Source organism: Talpa occidentalis, unplaced genomic scaffold (genome assembly GCF_014898055.3).
Source record: "Talpa occidentalis isolate TD23 unplaced genomic scaffold, MPIMG_talOcc4v2.1 talOcc4.15, whole genome shotgun sequence".
Taxonomy (NCBI): Eukaryota; Metazoa; Chordata; class Mammalia; order Eulipotyphla; family Talpidae; genus Talpa; species Talpa occidentalis.
The window spans coordinates 10,288,063-10,312,213 of record NW_023601543.1 but is presented as its reverse complement, the minus strand read 5'-3'; the positions used below and the strand labels follow the sequence as shown (position 1 = coordinate 10,312,213).

The 24,151-nt window shown below is 41.9% G+C and overlaps 1 protein-coding gene across 1 annotated transcript in view; it reads right to left on the bottom strand.

The window, feature by feature from the left end:
* Positions 1-24,151, bottom strand: part of ARHGEF6 (Rac/Cdc42 guanine nucleotide exchange factor 6) — a 97,112-nt gene that overhangs the window by 57,675 nt on the left and 15,286 nt on the right. Inside the window, exons 3-5 of the mRNA XM_037512801.2 lie at positions 12,679-12,763; positions 10,429-10,553; positions 8,616-8,817 (exon numbers count right to left, since the gene is read on the bottom strand). Of these exons, the coding sequence (XP_037368698.1) occupies positions 8,616-8,817; positions 10,429-10,553; positions 12,679-12,763 (412 nt within the window). The remainder of the gene's footprint in view (positions 1-8,615; positions 8,818-10,428; positions 10,554-12,678; positions 12,764-24,151) is intronic.

Genomic DNA, 24,151 nt, shown 5'->3' with positions numbered 1-24,151 from the left:
GGACCTATACAAAGAAAAACTATTAAAACACTGTTAAAAGAAAATAGAAGAAGACACAAAGAAATGGAAAGACACATCCCCTGCTCATGGATTGGAAGAATAAACATTATTAAACTGGCCATCCTACCAAAAGCCAATATACCAGATTCAATGCATTCCAATCAAAAATCTCAATGGCCTTCTTTCAAAGAAATAGAACAATTATTGATGAAATTCTATGGGAATCAACCAAAAACCCGAATAGCCAAAGCTCTACTGAAAAAAAAAAGAAGGAAATGGAGGGCATCACACTCCCAGACTTCAAACTATACTACAAAGCCATAATCATCAAAACTGCATGGTATTGAACAAGAACAGACATACAGACCAATGGAATCGAATAGAAAATCAGAAATAAACCCACAGATTTATGGTCAACTAATCTTTGACAAAAGGAGCAAAGACTATGCATTGGAGCAAGCAAGAAGTTTGTTCAATAAAGGTGCTGGGAAAACTGGGTCGCTACATGCAAAAGAATGAAGCTTGACCACTACCTCACACCATACACAAAAATCAACTCAAAAATGATTAAAGAACTAGACATAAGACCTGAAACCATAAAATACATAGAAGGAAATATAGGCAAAACACTACGGGATTTGCACATCAAAGACATCTTTACAGACACATCACCCAAAGCAGTGATAGTGAAGAGAAAGATAAACAGCTGGGACTACATCAAATTAAGAGCTTCTGCACAGCAAAAGAGACAATAACAAAAAACAAAGAGAAACCCACCAACTGGGAGAACATTTTTGCACCCAAACAGTAATGATAAAGGACTGATCACAAAAATCTGCAAAGAGCTGATGAGACTCAGCAACAACAAAGAAAATAATCCAGTCAAAAAATGGGCAGAAGAGCTAAAAAGAAACTTCTCTGAAGAGGAAATGCAAATGGCCAACAGATATATGAAAAAATGTTCAACATCACTTGTAATCAGGGAAATGCAAATCAAAACTACCATGAGATACCATCTCACACCAGTGAGAATGGCACATATTAAAAAAACTAGCAACAACAAATGTTGGCGAGGATGTGGAGAAAAAGGAACTCTTGTGCACTGTTGGTGGGAGTGCAAACTGGTCCAACCACTATGGAGAGCTGTGTGGAGATTTCTGGACCTACTAAACATAGAGCTTCCATATGATCCAGCAATTCCACTCCTAGGTATTTACCCAAAGGACACAGAAACATCAATTCCAAAGAGCACCTGCACTCCTATGTTTATAGCAGCACTGTTTACAATAGCTAAGCTTTGGAAACAACCCAAATGCCCAAAATAGATGACTGGATCAAGAAATGTGGTACATATATACCATGGAATATTACTCAGCATTCAAAAAAAGATAAACACATGCAATTTGCAGCAACATGGATGGCACTGGAAGGATCCATGCTCAGCGAAATAAGCCAAAAAGAAAAAGAAAAATACCGGATGGTCTCACTCATAGCAGGAATCTAGAAAACTTAAATAAGGACCAGGAAAATAATATAAGAAAGTGAAAATCAAAATCAACAAAAAAAACTATGAACCAGAGACACTTTTTGGGGGGTGGGGGGCGGGAGGGGAAGGATTGGGTCAGAATGGGGCGTTTGCAATTGTATGGGGAATATAAAAATAAAATTTAATATTTAAAAAAAAAAAAAATAAAAAAAAATAAAACTTAAAAAGCCTAAAAAAAAAAAAATAAAAAATAAAAAAAAAAAAAAAAAGAACTAGCAAAAAAAAAAAAAAAAAAAAAAGAATTCAGCTGGGTTATTTGGCACAATGTAACTCCACAGTAGTGTCACACAGATATAATCATAAGAAACACTCCAGATCCTGGTGGAAAGATTCCTTTGCAATTCACTCCTGGTCTCCCCCCTCCTTTGCTGATGAATAGAGTCCTCTGGCCCCTTGGTGGTGACAGGACCAAAAAAAATCTAGTGGCAACCAGTTTCTCTGGGCAAGAAACATCTATAATCTCTTGATGCACCCAAGGGATTAAAACAGGAAATCTAAATATAAAGTCCAATCCTAGTTTTGGTTTATAATGAGTTGGAAGAATCATTTCTTAATCTGCCTTAATACAAATCTAATTAGCTATCTACCTAATCCCTATCTAATCATGTGCTATCTATATTTACCCACCAATAAGGGGTTTTAGAAGAAGGATTTAATGACCTCTTAGCTGAATCAGTTGCAAAAAAACCAGAATTTTCTTAAAATACTTGCTGTGATCATACCTCCTTCAATATTTTCTTGGCCTGGAAGTTTTGCCAGAAAAATTTTAAGGCAAATTCCATCTTTTTTTAAAAAGATTTATTTAATTTACACAAGAACTGGGGTACAGGCCAGAGGTGCGGGAGGGTGAGAGGATTCACCAGAGCAGAACAGGCAGACTGATGAAATACAATGCTGAGGGGAGCAGCGGGCGAGACAGGAGAGGTCTGCCGCACCATGTGGGGCCCTCGCAGGCCGAGATGGAACCGGCGCTGCAGAGGCTGTGGACAGCTTCACAGCGCAGCACTCAACCACCTGCGCCACCAGGGGAGGCCTGCAAATTCCATCTTTGATAATGAAGATGAAAATTAAAAAAGATAGGATTTACTGTTACTGATGTATTGGTAGAAATTGTTTTGGTGTATAAATGACATCTTAACTTACAGGTTAGCACTGATTTTTCTTTGAAATTTAACAATGTCCTTTATTTCTCTAGCCTTTATCTTTCATCATCATTTATGAATGTTACTAACCCTGGGAACTGATGTTCACCATCATAAACCAAAAGTTGATAAAAACAAATTAAAATACTCTGGAATATTCCATATACATGGTTACCATTGATTTTTGAGAAAAGGACTGAAAATTGTATAAGTAACTAATTGTCTCATTTGTAATATATCTGACTTGAATGAAAGGAAGGAGAAAAAGCTTTCAATATATCTTCTGAGGCTTATATAATGACTAAGTTATTCACCTGTGTGTTTTTCATGAAGTAAGATTTTCTAAAAGAAAATAAACACCCAAAATAGGGTTTGTTTTTCTCGTATAGCAAGAATCCCAGAGGTTGGCAAACAGGACTTTTAACAATGACTTCATAGGGCCTCCCCAGTGGCGCAGCGGTTGAGCTCTGGGTTGCGAAGCTGCCCGCAGCCTCTGCAGCACCATTTCAATCCCTGGCCGCTGGGCGAGGGTCCCACATGGCACACAGACCTCTCCTGCCACGCCCGTTGCTCCACTTCAGAAGTGTACTTCATCAGTCTGCCTGTTCTGCTCTCCACTCTGGCTCAGGTGAATTCTCTTACCCACCCGCGCTTCTGACTGTACCCAGTGCTTGTATAAATAAATAAATAAATCTTAAGAAAAAAAAAAAAAAAAACACACACACACAAACCAAAAAAAAAAAAAAAAACCCCAACAACAATGACTTCATAATGTCACCAATGTCCAGTCCTTGATGAGAAGCTTTTATCATCAAGGTCACAGACGCCTACTCCACCTTCAGCTCCATGCACATGTTGAACGGAAATGTGTGTGTATGTGTGTTTTATACTCAAATATTCTATTTCTTAGCTTTCTATTGTTTTAGATTGGTGGTTCTACCTGTCCTCTGAAATCTGTCTCATCCTCATGAAAGGGAAGAAGCCTTCCCCAAGGCTTCATCCATAATTATCTCTAGACAAAAGCTACAGTGGAATTTAAAACTTAAAATGCCACTCCCCAAGGGCAAATGCAGCAGAGCATAAAGTGCTCTTGTCCATGACAGCCACACAGAAAGAAAACTCTGCACAGCATCCCAGGGCCAGAAACCTGCTGGAGGGAGGTGGTGTGGGGCCGGGTTGCTTTGTTTGGTTTTTAAGACATTATAAAAGGACATACAGTAGCTGTATGTGTGACCTCATACTGTTTGTGTGACCTCAGTGTTACATGTGGACTCGAGTCAGTAGCTGGAGGTCACAGCAGGTTTTATGACAGTGGGGGTTTAAAACTCTAAATGGAAGGTTTCATTTCTAAGTCATATCCATTTCATCTGTAAATCTTTTTTTTTTAATTACTTAAAGACAAATCTTCTTTCCTAGGCTCACACATCAATGCAGACTTCATGGAAAGGAATAAAAAAATCAACAAATATTTTCTAGACCAAATAGAAAAGAGTGCAGCTGTTTTGGTGGAATCGATAATGTCCCCCGGCAGCATTCTAGATAGGTTCTGGCCGACTCACTATTCTGCAGAAGCAGCAGGAGTTGGGGCGGCCAAGAATTCAAGTCAACAAAGACCAACAGCTACTTTCCCAACAAGACATGTTGATTACATCAGACTCATCTCGTCTACTGTCCCCTGAGCTCACTCTGCTCATTTCTGTCACAGATCCTTCTTTTGTTCTTCCTGATCAATCATAATGGCTTAGATTGCCCCCCCTAAACTTACATGCTATATTCCAACGGTGTCTCCCCCTTACTAAACTATGAGGACAAAAGTGACGCCTGAGGTCTCTTGGCCTTGCCAGCGCCCAGGACACAGCCTCATATACTGCTCACGGCAGAGCAACCTTTGCTGGCTGGTTGGCTCGGCCATGACACCGCCTGCCCCGAGGAGCTCGCCATCAAGCCGGATGCCTGGACTTCGAGTTATCCCCTTCCCCTTCCTTCATAACCAACCACCAGCCAATTTTCTTGATTCTATGTTAACATTATGTTCTTCTCCGTCCACTTTCTCTTCCCCTACATGATCACCAAGTACTCCACACCACCACGTGGATTCTCTTCGATCTGGACGACTGCCTTAGCGCAGCCTCTGCCGGTTTCCCCACATCCTCGTCGGTTATCCCCACCACTTCCCTGCAATCCAGCTCCCACACAACCACTACAAAGATCTTTCTAAACCACATGCTATCTCCTGCTTAAGACTTTTTCATGGACACCCTTCTGAATGTAGCTCCAGCTCAAGGCCCCACTCTCTCTCCACTCACCTAAGTCTCAACCCAAATCATCCAACCATCCACCCCACGCTCTCCTCCTTCCATACTTTCACTTACTCCCCATAACCATCTTCTACCAGTTAGAAGAATTTCTTTCTTTAAGACCCTGTCCAATTCTATTGTAATAGAATTTTCTCTTGACTCCTCCAAAGCATCATGATTACAGCTTTGTCTGTGTTATTTACTCTGCCCTAGCCTGTCATTTGGCAGTGAGCACCCCTATCCTGACTACTGGCCTGCAAGGTCCTCAGGGGCAGAGTCCAAGGGCAGATTATTATAACCCCACACCATCATCCTTACTGATATTGTAATGACCCAGACGGATCCAAAGATGGGGGCATTTGAGATAGAGTGACTGAAAGTTAAAAGTAAAGACAGATAAAATCTGGCTGTGAGAGACCCCACCTAAATTAAAACAAGCAGGCAGTCCTATACTGTGCCTCTAAAAAGGAGTGTAGGGCCTCTCTGGTGGCGCAGCGAGTTAAGCGCCGCGCTGTGAAGCTGTCTGCAGCCTCTGCAGTGCGGGTTCGATCCCGGTTGGTGAGAATCCCACATGGCGCGGCAGATCTCTCCTGTCGTGCCTGCTGCTCCCCTCAGCGGTGTATTTCTGTCATCTGCCTACTCTGCTCCCTGCTCTGCCTCTGGTGAATCCTCTCCCCCCTCCGTGCCTCTGGCCTATACCCCAGCTCTGGTATAAAAGTAAATAAATCTTTTAAAACTAACTAACTAACTAATAAATAAATAAATAAATAAAAATAAAAAGGGGTGTAAGTACAGGCAACAGTGGGAGGCTAAGTCCTGGGGAGGCTTGCAGGCTACTGGGTCAATCTTGGCTTTTACTTTTTTTTTTTTTTTTTTTAGATCAGGAGTTGTTACTCAAAATTACACTTTGAAAAATCACTCTGGCTACTGAGTTCAAAGTCAATTATAGGAATGACAAGGACAGGAGCAGGTACAGCGCTGAGTGGGCTATTGCAGTGAGCTGGCGAAGATGCCCTTCCCGCCTCTCTAGCCCCAGGCGTTTCCTGACCATCGGGCTTCCTAGCCCCAGCTATCCTGACCTATCCTTGACGTGAGGGGTTACCTCTGTGCTCAGATCAGAGCTAGAGTTTGCCATGTGAGTCTTAACTGAGTTCTAAACCAAAGAGAGTACAGCCACGCATCACTGAACAATGAGGACTCTTTCTGAGAAATGCATCTTTGGGGAATTTTGTCACTGTTAGAGTGTCATAGAGTGTGATGACACAAACCTAGATGGCCCGGCCTACTACACGCCTCGGTTCTGTGGCAGAGCCTACTGGGGCTACCATCCCATGTGCAGCCCCCTCGCTGATGGAAACCTCGCGGAGCAAAGCATGACTGGATAGGAGAAGCTGGAAAGGAGGGGCCAGAAGACCAGGACAAACAGCTGGAACAAACTGGCTAGGGAGTGGAGACTATCGTGAAGGACACAATCGTAAGACCTTGTTGTCTGTCTCTTCCCTGTCCCTTCAAAATTGCTTGTGATTCCTGGGCAAGCCAGTGGGTCCTGATCCTTTAGTTTTGCAGCTGAAGACATTTACTTAAGGAACAATGTTGGAGTGGATCTGTTTGGAGAGTTTGACAATCAGATTATACCAACTGAAAGAAGTAGGAAGGGGTAAAAATCAGCTGTGAAAATCATTACAGCCAAGGAAATTCTAGGCGAGGGTTGTAAAAATGTTTCACGGCTCAACAGAAACTTCTAGACTTCCAGAATGAAAATGCATACCTACATCATTCTAAATCTACTAGCAAAGACTTATTCTATTAGAGATGTCCTCCAACCAATATACAACCCAGAAAAGTGTGCAAACTAAATTGTATCTTTAGTGTAAGCAACTATAAACCAGAGACACACTACGGGCTGGGGAGAGGAGGTAGTAGGATCAAAACAAGGGGGGTGGGAATTGTATGGGGACTATAACCAAGATGAAAATACATACATTGTGCAAAAATGAAAAATGATGTAAAAAATATATAAAACAGAATAAAAATAAAAATATGGAAACCAAAAAAATAAATAAAAGTAAAACAGAATAAAAATAAAAATATGGAAACCAAAAAGAAAAAAAGAACTAACAGTGGTTATTTGGTGGAGGAGGCAAAGGAGAGAGGAATCTTTATTATCGTCACTATCTATTTCTGTCATGTTTTAATTTATTTACAGAGGCCTATAATTTTATTAATAACATTAAATCAAAGGCATTAAAAAGCAATTAAGACATGTACAAAAGAAAAAATGCACTGAGGAATGAACCACTCAAAACAGCTCTTGGGCAGATATTTTTTAAAAGAATTTTTTGATTACAATGTAAATAAATGGACACTGTTTTTATCAGTAATGTGACTTTTTTATATATCGACAGTTTTTCTGAAACTGAATATGAAAAGACCATATGAGCCAGCATTTCTCTCTGGGCATTTATCTAAAGGATATAAGAACACTACTATGATAAGATTTATATATTCCTATGTTCCTGGCACCATGATTCACAATAGCTAAGACATGGGACCAACCTAAAGGCATACAGATGGCTGGATAAGGAAATCATATTCTATATGCTCCATGGATACTACTCAGCTGTGCAAAAAGATGAAATCATGCCTTTTGCAACAATATAGATGGAGCTCAGGGAGATGATGCTAAGTGAATAAGTCAGAAAGTGAAAGACACAGGGTGGTTTCTCTCATTTGTGGAATATAAATAACCAAAGGAAACAAACTGTAAAACACAACAAAAATAACTCTTAGACGACATGAAAAATATGATGGTTAGCAGCCGGTAGAAGACGGGGCGGGGTGGTGGGGCGGGGAGGGAGTGTAAAGGGGTAAATATGGTGGAGGGCAAGGGAAGTATGTGGGCTTGTCAAGGTGTGAAGTGATATAGTTTTGTAAATGAATGGTAAATCAATAAAATCTGATTTTTGAAAAGGTTTCTTTTTTTTCTGGTAATATAAGCAGGGCCTACTTATTTTAATAATAAAAGACAAGTTACCTAAGAAAGCTCTAGAAAGTCTACTGAAACATGATTAGATTTCATTCTCTGGGTATTACTAGGAAAAAGGATAAGCAATTAGAAGTATACAATGAGCTCAGGACAATCTTATTTAGAATCAGAGCGGCCAGAGAGCTTCCTGCAGTCCTATGATTGTTATTTCATGTACACATTTCTGAAACATTTAGTCTTAGCCTGCTTAAAGAGCTTAAGGCTAAAAAAAGGAAGTTAGCACATAGCCTCTCTTATTATTGTATTCTGCACAGTAATTCTTAGAGTAGCAGGAAGGAGTATGTACTCTATCACATGGGCTAGATTTAGCAGACAGAAGGGGGGGATAGTTAAGGTGGAACAGTTGTCTGAGCTCTGAATTCCTTTGCTTTTTTAGTTTTTGGCTGTCTTGATGCAATCTAAATACAACTTCGTTTCAAAATATCTAATCACAGATTTTTCCCAGTTCTGTTCTAGTCTTATTTTTGACATACACATACGAGTATAAACAGTTTCTGTTAACCAGTTAAAATGACAAAATTTTCAGTAAGAATACCAAGAAAATACAAGCGTCTTATTCAAAAAGACTGAAAAGATTCACTTACCACTGGATTTAATTTCTCGGACATAATTACTAGGGAACCAGCCTGTTCGCCCATGTAATGTTCCTTCCCACCAGCCTCCTTCTTCCACTCTAGTGACATAAATGATGTCCCCTTTACAGACTGACAGTTCATCTTCATTAGTCTGCTTAAAGTTGAATCTTGCCTTTACTACCAACTGGTGACTTCCATTTTCCGTCATCTCCTAGAGAAACAAAAGCCACACCAGATGAAGTGCGCGCATAAATAAACAAGCAAACAAGCAAACAAACTAACTAACTAACAAATAAATAAATAAATAAATAAATGAGGCAGGGGCAGACATTAAATGAATTTACCCCACTAAAGTGGGGTGACTAAGGATAAAACCCTAGTTTCAGGGCCTACCCTGGTGGGGCAAGGGGTTAAGATGCAACCTATGAAGCTATGCGCAGCCCCTGCAGCACGAGTTCCATCCCCGGTCAGGGAGAAACCCATATGGCGAGGCAGACCTCTCCTGTCTCGCCCGCTGCTCCCCTCAGCAGTGTATTTCAGTCAGTCTGCCTGTTCTGCTCCCCACTCTCTCTGCTGAATCCTCTCACACCCCCCCCAGGTCTGGCCTGTACCCCAGTTGTTTTATGCATTCAATAAATAAATAAATAAATAAATAAATAAATAAATAAATAAATAAATAAATAAAAACCTAGTTTCATCTCAGTCGTAACTTTCTAAGTTAAGAGTGGGCCTGGCATGAATGGGCCTGGGCGGGGCGGGGGTGGTGGTGGTTAATATACCCCTCAAATTTATAAGCAACTTTTTGAATTTGTGAGAGTATCTGTTTGGGAGGGGGTCATAGCTTTTGTTTCCCCCTCTCACCTCACCAATTATCTAAAGATACAAGCAAACAAAACTATTCCACCCAGCCTCTACCCAACACACAACATAATCTTACATAATTGTACAACCAATATTAAGTACTAACCTGCTCTCATAAAAACTGACCCCCACCTCCCAATTACTGAAAAATATTTTAATTTGGCCAAGACTTAGTCACAGGCAAAGATGGAATATCCCCAGTTCCCTAAGTCCGGACTTCCGAAGCCATCACAGGCCCCTTTGAGAAGGTGATGAGCACAAGGATCTTTCCCCAAAACGCAGACCCCATAGGTTCATACGCAGGGAAATTTATATGGCAAGGGCTCAAGGGTTGCAGAACTATCGTGTTCATCAGCTTCTCAAAGGTACCTGGGATCTCAAAAGGTTAAGTGCTTTGGAAGTAATTTAAGTGCTTTGGAAGTAATATAGTTCAAGAAATAGGGGTCTCCAAAGGGCAGAAGATGCAGCATTTCCTCCCAAATAAAAGCTCCCATTAGGACCAAATGCAAAGGTAAGTGGGCGCTCCCAATATTGGAGCTCATCGCAGGCTCCAGGGGAAGAGAAAGGAAAAACTAAAGGTGGCAATGTCGATGATAGCAACTGAGTTATCTTGGTTGCCTACTGTGTGCCAGGCAATATTCTCATCCTCTGATAAACCAGAGGCAGAGAAGACGACAGCCAACGGCCAGCAGGAAGTAGTCGTGGTGGCTCCCATTGCATCACACTGACAGCCAAGGAGGGCAGAACTTCGGGGCTTCCACCCAGGCGTCTGACTCCATGCTACTTGCCTGGGATTTGTTCCAGTGGCCCACCACGATCGTTGGTAGGTTTAAAATTAGTTATGCCAGGATGCCCGCAAACAAACAGAATGACTACCTCACCACATATGGAGATGCAACCCAGATATCAATCCAACTTCACGGATTTAAAACAGGCAGAGGGAATTGGGGATTATACTTACCACTGCCTTTGACTGCCTCTGCAGCCTGGGAACTGAGCTAGAAACGGCTCCCTGTGGGTTTGTCTGAGAACTATTAGCAGCACTAAGAGAAGAGGAACGTCCGCATGGTCTCTCCGAGAGCTGATCTGTGAAAAGAGGAAAAGGCACGTCAAAGGGAACCAACCATTCATGTCAGAAAAACATCTACCAGAGAACATGATCTTTCACAGGGCATTATCTACGGCAGGGTGGCCTCGATTCCACCTGTTACTATCACGGACCTGTCACGGAGAGCTCACCGCCCCCCGCCCCCCTTGCCGGTGGCCAACTTACTGGCCATTGCTGTCCAATAGAATGAAAAACAGCGACAGAACCACATTTTCTCTCAACCCATGTCCCTACAACTCTTGCCTCCTGAACCAGTTGCAACAGTACGCCCTGTTATCCAAGGCAGAACTATATTGGGTACCAAACAGCTGTTTGTGGCTCTTATTACTTTGAAATATTTCAAATTTCTCTGTTTGTTTTTTAGGACATAACTGAGTGGTTCTTTTCTTACTCACACGTAACAATACGTATGACATACAGAATGTAAAATGTCCCTGGACCCCAGGGTGGGAGGGCAGAGCGATGAGAATGCGAGAGTGAGTCAGTGTGTCTGCAGTCTCAAGACTAGAAGACTTTTTTAAAAACTCAAATTCCAGAATCTTCCTTTGAAACCTTGTGAAATTCGATCGGACCCGCACTGAGCTGGAAGTTTTCAGTGTGCCGAGAGTATCGGAAAGAGAGGAGCTGGCTTTTTGACAAATTCAAATGAGGTTTCCTTTCCTCTCCATTTATTTTTAAAAGATATAAACTGCAAAAGTCTAAAGTCCAAACATTCCCTAGGCGACGAGCTCAGCATCCAAGTAATTTCCTTGATGCTGTGGGTTTTAACTTTCACCTCCATGTATTTTATAAATATCTGTGGCAAGGGAAGAGACTGTAAAACTTGCTAGGAGAGCTTGGCAAAAGAACGTATAATTTGTATGGCATAATGTTAGAATTATACGATCCTCCCTGCCCAGGACTGGATAGTTGTCATGTGTGTTAAATATAGTCCCTTGAATTAGCTGTGCTTTCTGCTATACGCCTTGCAATAGCTCAAAAGCATTTTTTCCAAATAGCAAAAGAACAACTATGGAGAAGTATTTTTACATTTGTTGCTATTATATACAGCTCTTTTGACTAAAACTATAATTACTTGATCGCTTCCTAGATATGCCACACATTGTCTGCTCTTGTTCTTGAATTGTTTCATGGGGTAAGTTGAGTCTCTCTAAATAGATGATCATTTTCTCAAGGCCAGGGACCATTTCGTACGCTGCCTTTGGAGCACCCAGCAGTGCTAGGCACACAGCCTGGTGACTCTCCAAACGGCTGAGCAGCCAGTCCAGTGTTTGGCCACCGGGCTCTGGAGTCAATCAGATGTGGGTTCGAATCCCAGCTCTGCCACTTAGCTTCCGGTTGGGCATCTGTAGGCCTGACATCCTCACCTGTCATATGGATCCAAGAAGAGTACCTACCCTGGGGTGGTTTCAAAGATTGGGTGAGATCATCACCAATGTCTTTTAGGACAGGCGAGATCCATGAGAAAGGCAGAAAGCATCTTACCTCTGATTATCACCATGCAGCTCTATCTGACATACATCTCACAAGGCAGGGAAATCATACTCTAAGCTTATTATCATTTTCTTGCCTATACTAGGATTTGGACTTCGTACCTCCAATGTGGTGGGTATTGAACATTTAAAGAAAAGGTATTATTTTCAATCACTATGAATCTTAAGTATCATTTCCAGGGCAGGGTTACCGAGGGGTTCCCTTACGTAGACAAAGACAAACACAAAATATGAGAAAAATATGTCTACGGGGGAAGGGGAAGTAGTGGCTATATTTTGTAAACTATGAAAAAAGGGAACTTGATCTTTTCCTTTTTATTTTCTGTCTTGTTATACTGAGTTACTTATGCAACAGCTTTGAATGAAATAGTCCCTTGGTTCTTATCGCCATATTAAGGACGTTAGAATAATATCCGTGGTAAGTATGTTTAAATCTTAAATCATGAAAAATTAAAACATGTAAAAAGTAAACCCCTTGGGGGCTACTGTTGGGGAGGGGAGAAATGTGCACCAATGGGACAGTCCTGGCCGTGGTGGGTTCCTAGGGTAATCAGAAACACGTAGATGCAAACCTGCGGCCCCCAAGTCATAAATCACATGCCCTGCTTACCTTCTGTCGCTTTGTTGACAGCTAAAAGAGTGCTCAGAACCTTGGAGAAATTGATGCCTGAGTAAAGGTCATCGGGATCAAATACCTATGAGAAAGGAAAATTGAAGGTGTGAGGCACTGTCAAGTATTCAACTCAACAAGCCAAACTATCATAAGGCCACTTCCTCCAGCTCTCAGGAGGGAAAAAAGTGCAAGAGCCAAGCCCCAAACCTCTGTATACCTTTGGGAGAAATGAAAGCAGCAGCTGAGGCACCCAGTGACATGTGGCAGGCCACCGGTGAGTCAGAGCACAGTGGTAATGGGAAATGAGAGGCTCGCTGAGAGGGCAGGGCCCGCCAGGAAACGCCCCGAGCACGCTCAGGCCCATTCTCCAGAGCTGCACATAACAGCGCTCTCAGCCCACCCACAGGAAACTCGTACGTGTGGCTGCAGTCAATGCCTGACACCTGCAGAATGCCACGAACTGTCCACACAGGAGGTGGAGCCTTTCACACATCTTCATCTATACAATTTATTTACTGCACTCAGTAGGCCCAATAGCCGCAGTGACTCCGACTACTCCTGCCACCCACGAGGTCCCAACTCCATGTCACCCAAACTCTCCATGCAGGCCTGCCTTTTGCTCCCAGCCTTGTTCCTGGTTTCTGCGCCTTGACCTGGCGCCTCTCATCTCATCTTCATGGACTTGAAGCTTTGCCTGCCTGAGCCTGTGGTTCTTCCTAGCCTGAAGTGACTCTTCCATATATACCTTCTGGCTTTCAAGCTACTACTCAATTCTCAGCCACAAAGCATGAAATAAGTACAATTATTCACTTTGCCAGTTGCAACCATCATTCTTTTATGCTGCTGGTCCCTACTGAGGAAGCCAGCTATTGTTTTAAATACAATTGAATTGCTAGTTTTAAAATGTATTCAACGTATTCAAATGTATAGAGACTTCTAGTTTCCTACGTGTACATTTGAAATTACAGAAGGATTCTGAAACACAAGCACCATTCTCTTAATTTGAAGGCCAGCGATGTGGATATACATATCTAAGCAGACACCCACCTTCTGGGCGGAAATGCCCCTTCTAAAAACATCTCATTCCCTGGGGCCTTCCTGGTGGCGCAGCGGGTTGAGTGCTGCACTATGAAGCTGTCTGCAGCCTCTGCAGCATGGGTTCGATTCACATGGCCTGGCAGACCTCTCCTGCCTCGCCCGCAGCTCCCCTCAGCAGTGTCTTCGGTAAGTCTGCCTGTTCTGCTCCCTGCTCTCTCTGGTGAATTCTCTCACCCTCCAGTGCCTCTGATCTGTACCCCAGTTCTTTATAAATAAATAAGTCTTTAAAAAATAATAATAATAATAAAAATCTCGTTCCAAGATGTCTAGAAGTTTACATCTTTTTTCCCCAAATGGGATGATGGCAATAAAATGTACTTTTCCATGTGGAACTAGTAATGGGCCAAACTAAGATTTTGAAGGGCCTTCCCATTAGGCAGTCATTTGTTTTATTTCTAATCAGCAAGTTTTCTGGGACCACATCAAGACACATTTTTATCGTCTTTGTGTACATGTTCTTGGAGAACTAAAATCTGCCTCCAGAATGAACATATAAATGTCTTTTTTTTTTTCAAATTGGGCGGGGGTAATACAAATAACACATGCAAATGTGACCCTCCACAGCCTGCCGGTTCTGGAATCCACCATTCTACTACTCATTTAACAGAGGAATCTTCTGTATCCAAACTAAAAATGACTGAAAAGCCCAACCACACCTACACCAGAGACACTTATACTTTTGGTAAAGGGTTATGCCAGTGCTACTAGAGTTCAATGACACTGTGACCCAAATATATTTCTGAATGCTACAATATTAAATTCAAAGTTTTCCAGGAATAAATTGATAAGTATTCTGTTCTACTTTGCCAAGGTCTGAGTGAAGCAGATGTAATAGACCATGGGGAGAAAATCCAGTATCTTAGGGGTTCCAGACTCACTGACTCCCCCTTAGAACTCATTAATGGGAAAGTGTAAATGACATGGATGCCAAAATGGTAGCAAAGCAAAAAATGCACTTGATTTTAGTGTGTGACTGCTAATGAGAGTGTGAATGTGTGTGCCAGTGGGTGTGTGTGTTGCGTAGGTGTGGTGGAGATGAGTAGAGTCTAAAATAATAAGAAGAAATAAATATTAGCACATTAAAGTATAAGTACAAAGCAGTGATAAAAATCTCTCCCTTTCTTTATGTTGCTCTTCATCAAGGTTAATTGACTGCCTACATGTGGCATACAGGCATTATTCACTTACACTAGTATTTTAATTTGAAAACAAATTGGTGGGGTATAAAGCAGACCACCCCAAGGTGCCTGGCTTTGAATAATAGTGATTCATTTCTGAAATCAATCGAGGTTAGAAAGACCCAGGAAGGGTTCATGACCTGCCCCTCTACTACCCAAAGAATTTAGATAGACCTGTTCCAGAAAAGAAGTTATCACCAGGGATAACTACAACACAGTAGGGCCTCCCTGGTGGCGCAAGAGAGCATGAGTTCAATCCCCGGCCAGGGAGCTACCCACACAGCACAGCAGACCTCTCCTGACTCGCCTGCTGCTCCCCTCAGCAGTGTATTTCAGTCAATCTGCCTGTTCTGTTCCCCACTCAGTCTCTGGTGCATCCTCTCACACCCCACACACACCTCTGGCCTATACCCCAGCTCTTGTATGCATAAATAAATAAATCTTAAAAAAAATAAATACAACACAATAGGAGGCAGGTGTGGTAGACAAGGAGCAACCTAGTTGAATTTGTGCATGAAGACTGCTCTCTGTGCTATTCTTTTTTTCCTTTTTTACATGACCCAGCAAACCTATGTTTCCCAGACATATGATCTTTTTCATCTTTTTGTAAATTGTCTTCTTTCTCTTTGAAATCCAAAATCCCTACCTCCTTCTCTTTAGTCCAAAATGACATATGTACCTCCATTTTGTCTAACCATCTTCGGAATCCTCATGTCTATGTAGCTATGAGGATGTACATAATTAGATTGATCTTTTTCTCTTGTCAATCTGTCTGACATTAATTTGATTATTTGCCAGCCGAGAAAAACCAAGAAGGAAAAAGGGAGCAGACCCAGCCCCCAATAAAATTAACTGATCAGAAAAAATGAAAATGTGCAGCAGCAAGAATCATTGCATCCGCTTGAGGGAAGTTGCCTGTACTTTACACAGTTCCCTTTTTAGAAAACCCCACACACATTGTCCTACACACATTGTACCCAGAGGCATTGTCTTCACTGCAAGCCTGTTCTGTAGCCTGAGTTGCTACACAGGAAGGGGTTGGAAGGGGCCTCTAGGGACCCATGGAGAAGACAATGCCTAAGAGTTATGATTTCAGAGCAGTTGAAAGAACAGATGTGACCACAAACACCCGCCACCACGCCACACCCTCCCAAGGCCCCACTTGAATGATATTGAAAATTCCACCCAAGACCATTCTTCCCTGCAGGTGAGATTGGTCCTCTATTTAAATGGAAATCTTTTTTTAAAAAAACTGATATATATATTTTTTACAATGTTGTTCATTCTCCTCTCAGGTGTAGTCCCCATAAAATCCCCACCACCAAGACATGCCGTTACCATAGTCTCTTGTGCTCCTGCCTCTCCCCGACTCCTCCCCTGTAGAATGTCTCTGATTTATAGTTTGCCAGGTAGTTCTGTCTCTTTTTTTTCTCCTGGTCCCTTTACCTATGTTCCTTCTGTAAGTGAAACCATCCGATATAAAATGGAAATCTTACTGGGAGGGAGCACAACACTTTCAGCTATTATAAGTCCTTTACACCTTAGTGCAAAGGAGAGGTGTGAGTTTAGAGATGATGACTGGGGCAAAAACTAAGGGCTCTGCCACCTACCTGGGAAAAAGCAAAGGAGAATCCCCCAACAGGGCCAAGTTGTCAGGGGAACAAAGAAAAGTAGATTACACTACAGGACATCTGCCTAGGACTCATCCCAATCACTTACACCTACAAAGTGGAGAACCCATTGTCCTGTTCTGCCTGCAAAGCACTGGGTTTACTTTGTTAGAAGGTAATGCAATTTTGCACATTTATACTGTCTGGTTTTCCAATACAAAGCCATGAACTTCTAGACCTCTGTGTCTCACTAGACTCTATTAGTAGGGTAGGAAAGTGAGTCCCAGATTAGTTCAACTTTGTATCTATCTTGGTCCAGAAATTAGCTGGTTAGTTCTTGTAGGATCTGTGAAGGTCAAGTAAACAGCAGGATTTGCTCCCTCCATTTACCACCATTAAGACACAGACAAGTGGGCCTCCCCAGTGGCGCAGCGGTTGAGCGCTGGGTTGCGAAGCTGCCCGCAGCCTCTGCAGCACCGGTTCGATCCCCGGCTGCTCCCCAGGCCACCGGAGGAGGGTCCCACATGGCGCGCAGACCTCTCCTGCCGCCCGCTGCTCCTCTCAGCAGTGTACCTCGTCAGTCTGCCTGCTCTGCTCCCCGCTCTGGCTCTGGTGAATTCTCTCCCCGTGCTTGAATAAATAAACAAACAAATAAATAAATCTTTAAAAAAAAGACACAGACAAGAAAGAATTGCTTTTTAAACTATTGCTGATGGTTTCACTATCCCACTCTCGCATGTGCTAAGGCACGTTCAAGTACAGCCATAGCTACAATTGCAATTACAGCCGCAGGGGATGCAGGAGATACAGGGATTAAAATCATTAAAGATTTCTTTGAATTTTACATACAGTGTAAGGGCCAATCCCACATCAACAGCTGAAATCAGACAAGGCATCTAATTTTTTAATGTTTGCTCACATTTTCCCATTTTGGATAGCCACAATGATGGCAAAACCTATTTTCCAGCCACTAAATACTAGGTACTGAACTGCTGGGGTCTGCCAATAGAAATGGCACAGAAGTTCATATTTTTATGATTCAGAGTAATTAAGTCACAAAGCAAGAAAATTATGTAGGCAATAAAAATACTCAAGAAAGTGTTCTGAGAAGCATTCTAGTCCTATATACATACTTTATGTTCCCATGAGACATAAAAAAAAAGGAAAAAGAAATCCGTGGGTTTGCACAGAGAAAGAAATCCCTGGTGCTGTCAATACAAGCAGCAACTGTACCATCTGCAGTGAGTTTATTACAACCTCTAAGATGACTAATTCAACTAGTGGTGAAGAGAGAACCTCCCTTACACGATCGTCTGTGCAGTGTTACATGTGTTGGAAGGGGTGTGCCTGCATTGGAGTGACTTAATTTAAAAAGAAAGTGAGCCGGTTTACAAGGACCTTGATAAACAGACCCATGGGCACAGCTAATCAAACCTAGCTGTGCCCAAGAGGCCAAGTCCCCAAATTAATAGGCAGCCCTGATAACACGCCTCTGAAGCCCCTCGACTTTGGCATCTGCCTGGATGCTCTGCCCAGAGAAGCAGCCCTGGCCTCCCCTTCCATGCAAGCGGATGCCACAAGGGAAATTCCAACTTCCACAACATGGTGCGCTCTCACTGGTCTCCAGAAGCTCATCTAGTTGGTTCATAACTCACCTCCTTTTCTGCCAATGGAGCTGTATGCTTATACTGTTATAAAGTGGACTTCCCCCCAATAAACCATACTGTAATTGTTTGTGCTCGGCCTGAGCAGTAAGTGAAACGTCTCTATCCAGGTGGAAGTCAGCACATTGAGACCTGAACCTCACATTACTTGCAGAGGCCTTGCCTAACTGCTATGCTGTCATCATCTGAGAGGCCGCTGTGATGCAGCGAGCACCTTGTCATGTTTGTCAGAGCAGAGAAAGGCCACACGGGGCTACTTCTATTTGTCATCAGTTTCACCTTGTGAGCCATCGTCCATATTTGTGAGGTGTTGGTTGGGGGGGAGGGGATGAAGCCCGTGCTTGCAGGACCAACCTAAATCATTCCTTGGCATCATGCTCTAACTACCTGACTTTCGTCACAGTCCAATCGACATCCTTGTTAAGAGAAGCCACTCTGTATATCAATTCCGAACCGGCTGATGTCTCTAATGCCATGTGGCTTCAATACCACTCAATCAACTTCCATTTAAAGTTAATTTAGAGTTTGGGGTGATCACAATAGGCTCCATCACTCAACTGTAAAAATCCAATCAACTAAAAAGCAAGTGATTCAGTGGGACCACATGGACATAGCTTTACATCTCAGGCCCATTTGAAAAAAAAATTCCAAATGTTTTAGGCACGTTCCAGCTCGCTCATGTTCTTATTGTTTTATTGGATAAACTCTTAAATTAACTTAGCCCATCTTGAATCACATTCTGTAATTCTCAAAACTGAGCATTCTGCCTCTGTTAACCCCTGATCTTTGGAGGAAATGTCATTATGTAGTGCAGCAGAGCAAGCAAATCTGAGCTGCTTAGTCATATTTCACTGGATGGCACTACTCCTGGCTCTGTGAACGTGACCTGGGATGCTTCCACATGGCTACTACTAATAGTAATCACAAAGTCAGCAACAAATAACATTCTTAGCTCAGAAATTAGTCACTGGTATTCTTTTTACTAGAATACAGTGGATGGCCTCTGTACCATGCCTGGTTGTAAATAACTACTGTTCCTACTTGATATGGAGCAAATATAAGAGAGCAACCATGTCCTCTTCTCTCTTATTCACCAACCTTTGTCACCTCTCTTATTCTCTCTTATTTGTCTTCTCTCTTATTCACCTTCCTTTGTCACCCTTCCAGCAAGTTAGGGAACAAGATCTGACGTGTGCATGTAGCTGCAGTAACATCAAGTATTGAAAAGAGCACTGGTGTGGGGGTCAGAAGACTTTGACTCCAACCCCAGATCGGTCACTGCTGAGCAGTTGTGAGCATCTCAGGAAAGCAATGCTGCTTTACTGTGACTGTGTTTCCCATCTGGAATCTGGGGGAAGTCTTTTACTAAAGGAGCCAAGTGAAAGGCCTGCTGCCCCATCACCTCAATAGGGGCTCTCGGAGGAAGCATTTTGGCTAGATTCCCAAGGTCCAGAATCTGGCCTTCAATTCTCAAGGTTCTTGAAAATGGACTCACACTAACCAAGTTCACAAAAGGTCAATGGATGAGCCCAAAATGCCAATTTACCAATTTTTGCTTAACAATGAATCAGTAATAAGACTGGGTATTCTCATTTTATGGCCAGACAGCTCTCTCCCAGAAATCTACATGATAAGCCAAATTATAATTAGAAATGTGTTGGCTAGTACAGGATCAAAGCAACGCAAGCCCAGGGCATCACAATCTAATGTAATTGTTACATGTTTATGTTGATTTTTTTCAAAATGTCATTTTTAAAAATGATGTACTTATGAATTCCTAGTGGTGTTATAGGACTCCTGGGGACCACCCTGTTACAGTGGCACTGGGACGGAGATTGTTGCCAGCTTTAACCATCTATATTCTTTTGTCTCGGTGGATTTATAGTCAATTTACATAACTAATATGGGTTTCCCAATTACTTTCATTTCATAAAATCCATAGCCAGAAAGTACAGCTCCGCAGAAGCCCCATGAGTGTAATCCTGTACCGATGGCATCTCCTTTCAAAGTCACCAAATCTACTTCCTGGTGGCCACCAACATCAGGTGGTCACGCCTCGTGATCTCCACTCTTCCTTACAAGCTCTTCTTCAGGGGGAAGCAGCTTTCTCCTCAATAGAGATTTCCCTTCAGTTGAATATTAAGTGTTGAGGAAAGAGAATGAACGAGGAATGATATAGGCGTCTTGGTGGGGACAGTCACAGGATTAAAAAGAAAAACCGAGAGAACAACTGGCTTTGGATACACTCACGACAAAAGAGGGTAGACATGAAGGAATGGGAAAAATGAAATCTCTTCTCAATAGTTCTTGCCATGACAAGGACAAGAGGTGGGAGGCCTAGAAGCAGCTGCAGCTCCATCAGTTTGTCACTGCGGCCACTTCCCGCCCCTTCTCTGTGCTCCTGTCACTGGAGCCTTTGCAGAAGTCACACTGGTTTTGAGAGTGAGGGTGGGTAGCTGATGCCTCAGCTGCTGGAGCATCTGTGTGCCAGACTTGGGGGGTGTTCTCCCCAAGTCCCTCCCCTTCAGAAAAGGGGACTTATGTCCCAATGTTCCGAATTGGAATGCGGAACAAGTTTTCCCAGAAACACAGCATCACACCTACCGCTTGGTCTCTGGGAGTTCGTTCTGTAGTTCAGCCACATTCGTGAGTAAGCAGGAGGCTGTAGGCCAGCCAGAGCATGCAGTCACCACACAGAAGCTGGCTTCCTTGGGGAGATGTATTCTGAACCCCTAACAATAACTTACAAGTAAACTTTTGGGAAATAATGCACTTTTATATTGAAGAACGCTTTGGCACGTGATCCCAAATCAACACCCAACAGTCTTTATACATTTCCCTTGTCCTTTCATATAAAGGATGAGCAAATACCCTAGGCACTCTAAGCACTATTTATTTTAGAACTCTCTCTAGCTAACAGGACTAGGACAATATCCTCAGAAAATGCCATTAAGTCAATAACTCCTGTCTGGTCAACAGTACAGGCCTTTATAGAGGAGGCTAGTCTGTGAAGGCAGGCTCCCTGTCTCGCCTGCTGCTCCCCTCAGCAGTGTATTTCAGTAGATCTGCCTGTTCTGCTCCCCACTCTCTCTGGTGAATCCTCTCATCCCCCATATCTCTGGCCTACACCCCTGTTCTTCTATGCATAAATAAATGAATAAATCTTTAAAAGAAATTTTTTTAAAAGCTCACATATAAATTCTTATAAGTAAAAGTCAACTCTTGATTATCTACTTATTGATTATCAGATATGCAAGCTATCTCAAATAATATTTTTAGAATTCATCCAATCATTATCCATTCAACAAATATTAATTGAAACCTGCTGTATGCCAGGAAATAATGCATACATGTTTTCAAATGAAATAAAATGGACATTATATAAACTCTGAAAAATAAAGACATCCTCACAAGTACACCAACCACTAAACCACTGGATATCTGTTGAAGTGATTTTTTTAATCCTAGATCATCATTTTCCCCCATCGAGAACACATTTCCAAGCACCTGCATGTCTTCAAAGAATGCAAACTCGTTATATTTATACTCTTCCAACGTGCATTTTCCCAAAGAAGTTATTCTATTTCTTTTGTTAGCAAAATACTGCATTTGCTTGGTTTCCATATGTTTCTCAGAAATCATTGGTATGATGATTTCAGGTTGCTGGAGACCTAACCATGAAGAACAGACAAACTATAAGATGGAATGTTCCTATTAAAAAGACAACAGGCCCAAAATGGAGTCACTTGTGCTAAGGCCCATGTTATCAAACCAGATTAAAGATCTAAATTCATTGTTGGAATTTCCTGGTCTACATTTGTGAGATAATCTGCCTGGTGAGACCCCACCCCCACCCCTGCCGCCAAGGCTACCCCTAAGGAAGGCAACCTAGCGTGAAACAATCTTTTCTTTTTCAAATAACCTTCTTGGCCCACCCTCTGTCTGGCTATAAAAACCTTCCATTTTGTACAACTTCCCAGAATGCCTTTCGACTTGCTATATAGGATGCTGCTGTCTGATCCATGCATTGTTTGTAATAACGCCAGTTAGATCTTCACATTTACTCAGATGAATATTTTTTAGCATTCCTTAGTGTTCAGATCTTTACAGGCTGGGCTCTTCATAAAAGTTGTTAACAGCTTGACACCTTCAAGAAGCCTCTTAAAATAATGTCCACACTTCCAAGGGATAGGAAAAAGAGTATGTTATTGTCTAGGGTGAGACAAGTCCTTAATAAGGGTTTCACTCACTGCTTTGCAAGCTGCTGCATTTCATCTCACCTTAATTTAATTCCTTCTTTTCCCTAATGCCCTATCCAATCCTTCGATTGACATGTCTGATCTCTGTAATAATATTCAAGTCCCCAAGAAAGTATAAAGCTGGGATTTTACTCTATTTGTTTAAGCAGAACTTAATTAGGAAGGTAAATCTTCTGCCAGAAGTCAAACAGAAATGATGTGTGACTATGTGCTGCTTCGGTGATCCACATCCCTGAATCCATACGCCCTTCTGCACAGTGGGGTCCAGCTTCCTAGATGTGACAGGCCTGAAGCTAATCAGACAGATGTCTGTTGTCATAATGTCTTCCAGGTGATAGCAGAGGAAGCGGCAATATCAATGTCACAATGCAGACGGGTAGTTTGTGTCAGGCACCTCCTCTAAGAAGCTGGTAACAATGGGCTTTGGTGGTGGGTTATCGGTGCTTTGGTGGTGGGTGTGGTGTGAATTTATACCCCTAAATCATAGTGTTGTAAACCAACATCACCTCGATAAAATAAATAAGAATCAATGAATAAATAACAATACAAATTTGGTTAGCAAAGGCCCTCAGAAACTGACAAGTGACCTCCCACTATTTCATTTACAATTCAAAGACCAGACCTTACATTTCCTTTTGGAACTAACCCTAAGGTCACATCCAAAGACTCTACCTATCTCATAGACAGCAGGCAAGGTCGCTACCTCTCAGGCTGAAGCTTGGGCCTCAGTGACCAGATGACTAAATTAGCATGGGACTGCAGTCGGGGTTAGCTGGCCAAGATTGTGCGGTTTTAATAAAGCACTATGTTGTGTTCCGTTGTGCCCAGAAACAGTCTGGAATAGAATCAGCATTAAAACCAAATTAAAGTGAGTTAAATTTAAGACATAGTAACTTATATATCTCCAGTCAGGAAAATTCATTTGGCCAAATTTTCTAACAAAATTTTGCTGTATATTAAACTACATTCAACCCAATGTTTGTTTTAAAAATCACAACAGTGAAACTACTTCATTCAGGTACACAGGAGAAACTGAAAATACTTTTTCTACATTCTTATAATTCATGCACAGATTAAAAAAGAGTGAAAAGCTTTCCTGATTTTTCAATTCCAAGAGGATTCTGTCCAAACTGTTCCTATTATTAGAACACAAAATGGTAGCTAAAGAAGTTACTGTGGTTAACAACTGAATAATTCATAGTCTCAGAAGACTCCAATTGCTTTGTCTTCTCCAGTTCCTCGTTAGAACTGGATTCCCAAACATACTGCTAGTCCTGAATTGTTATAAAGGAAACCATATACAAATTGTTTTCAGCTGCTAAAAATTGGCCACGCTAAATGTTGAGAACAGGAAGACTATACACTGGAGACTTAACATGAATTGTTATAAGCAGTTGATAAAACTCTTAAGATTACTCCTATATTATCTGAAATTATAGTGAAAAATTCCAGTCTCTGATACATGGAGATCAGTGGTCTACAATATCACTGAAATTTTAACTCTTTATGTAGCCTTCCAGATAAATAGACAAGTAAAATATGGCATATAAATCATTGTAAACACATTTCAACACACTCTAATCTAAATTCAAATTATTTCCTATGATGCGAAGCACTGCGAATTTCAAGTCTTGGAGGAAAAAAAAGAACTTCAATTACTG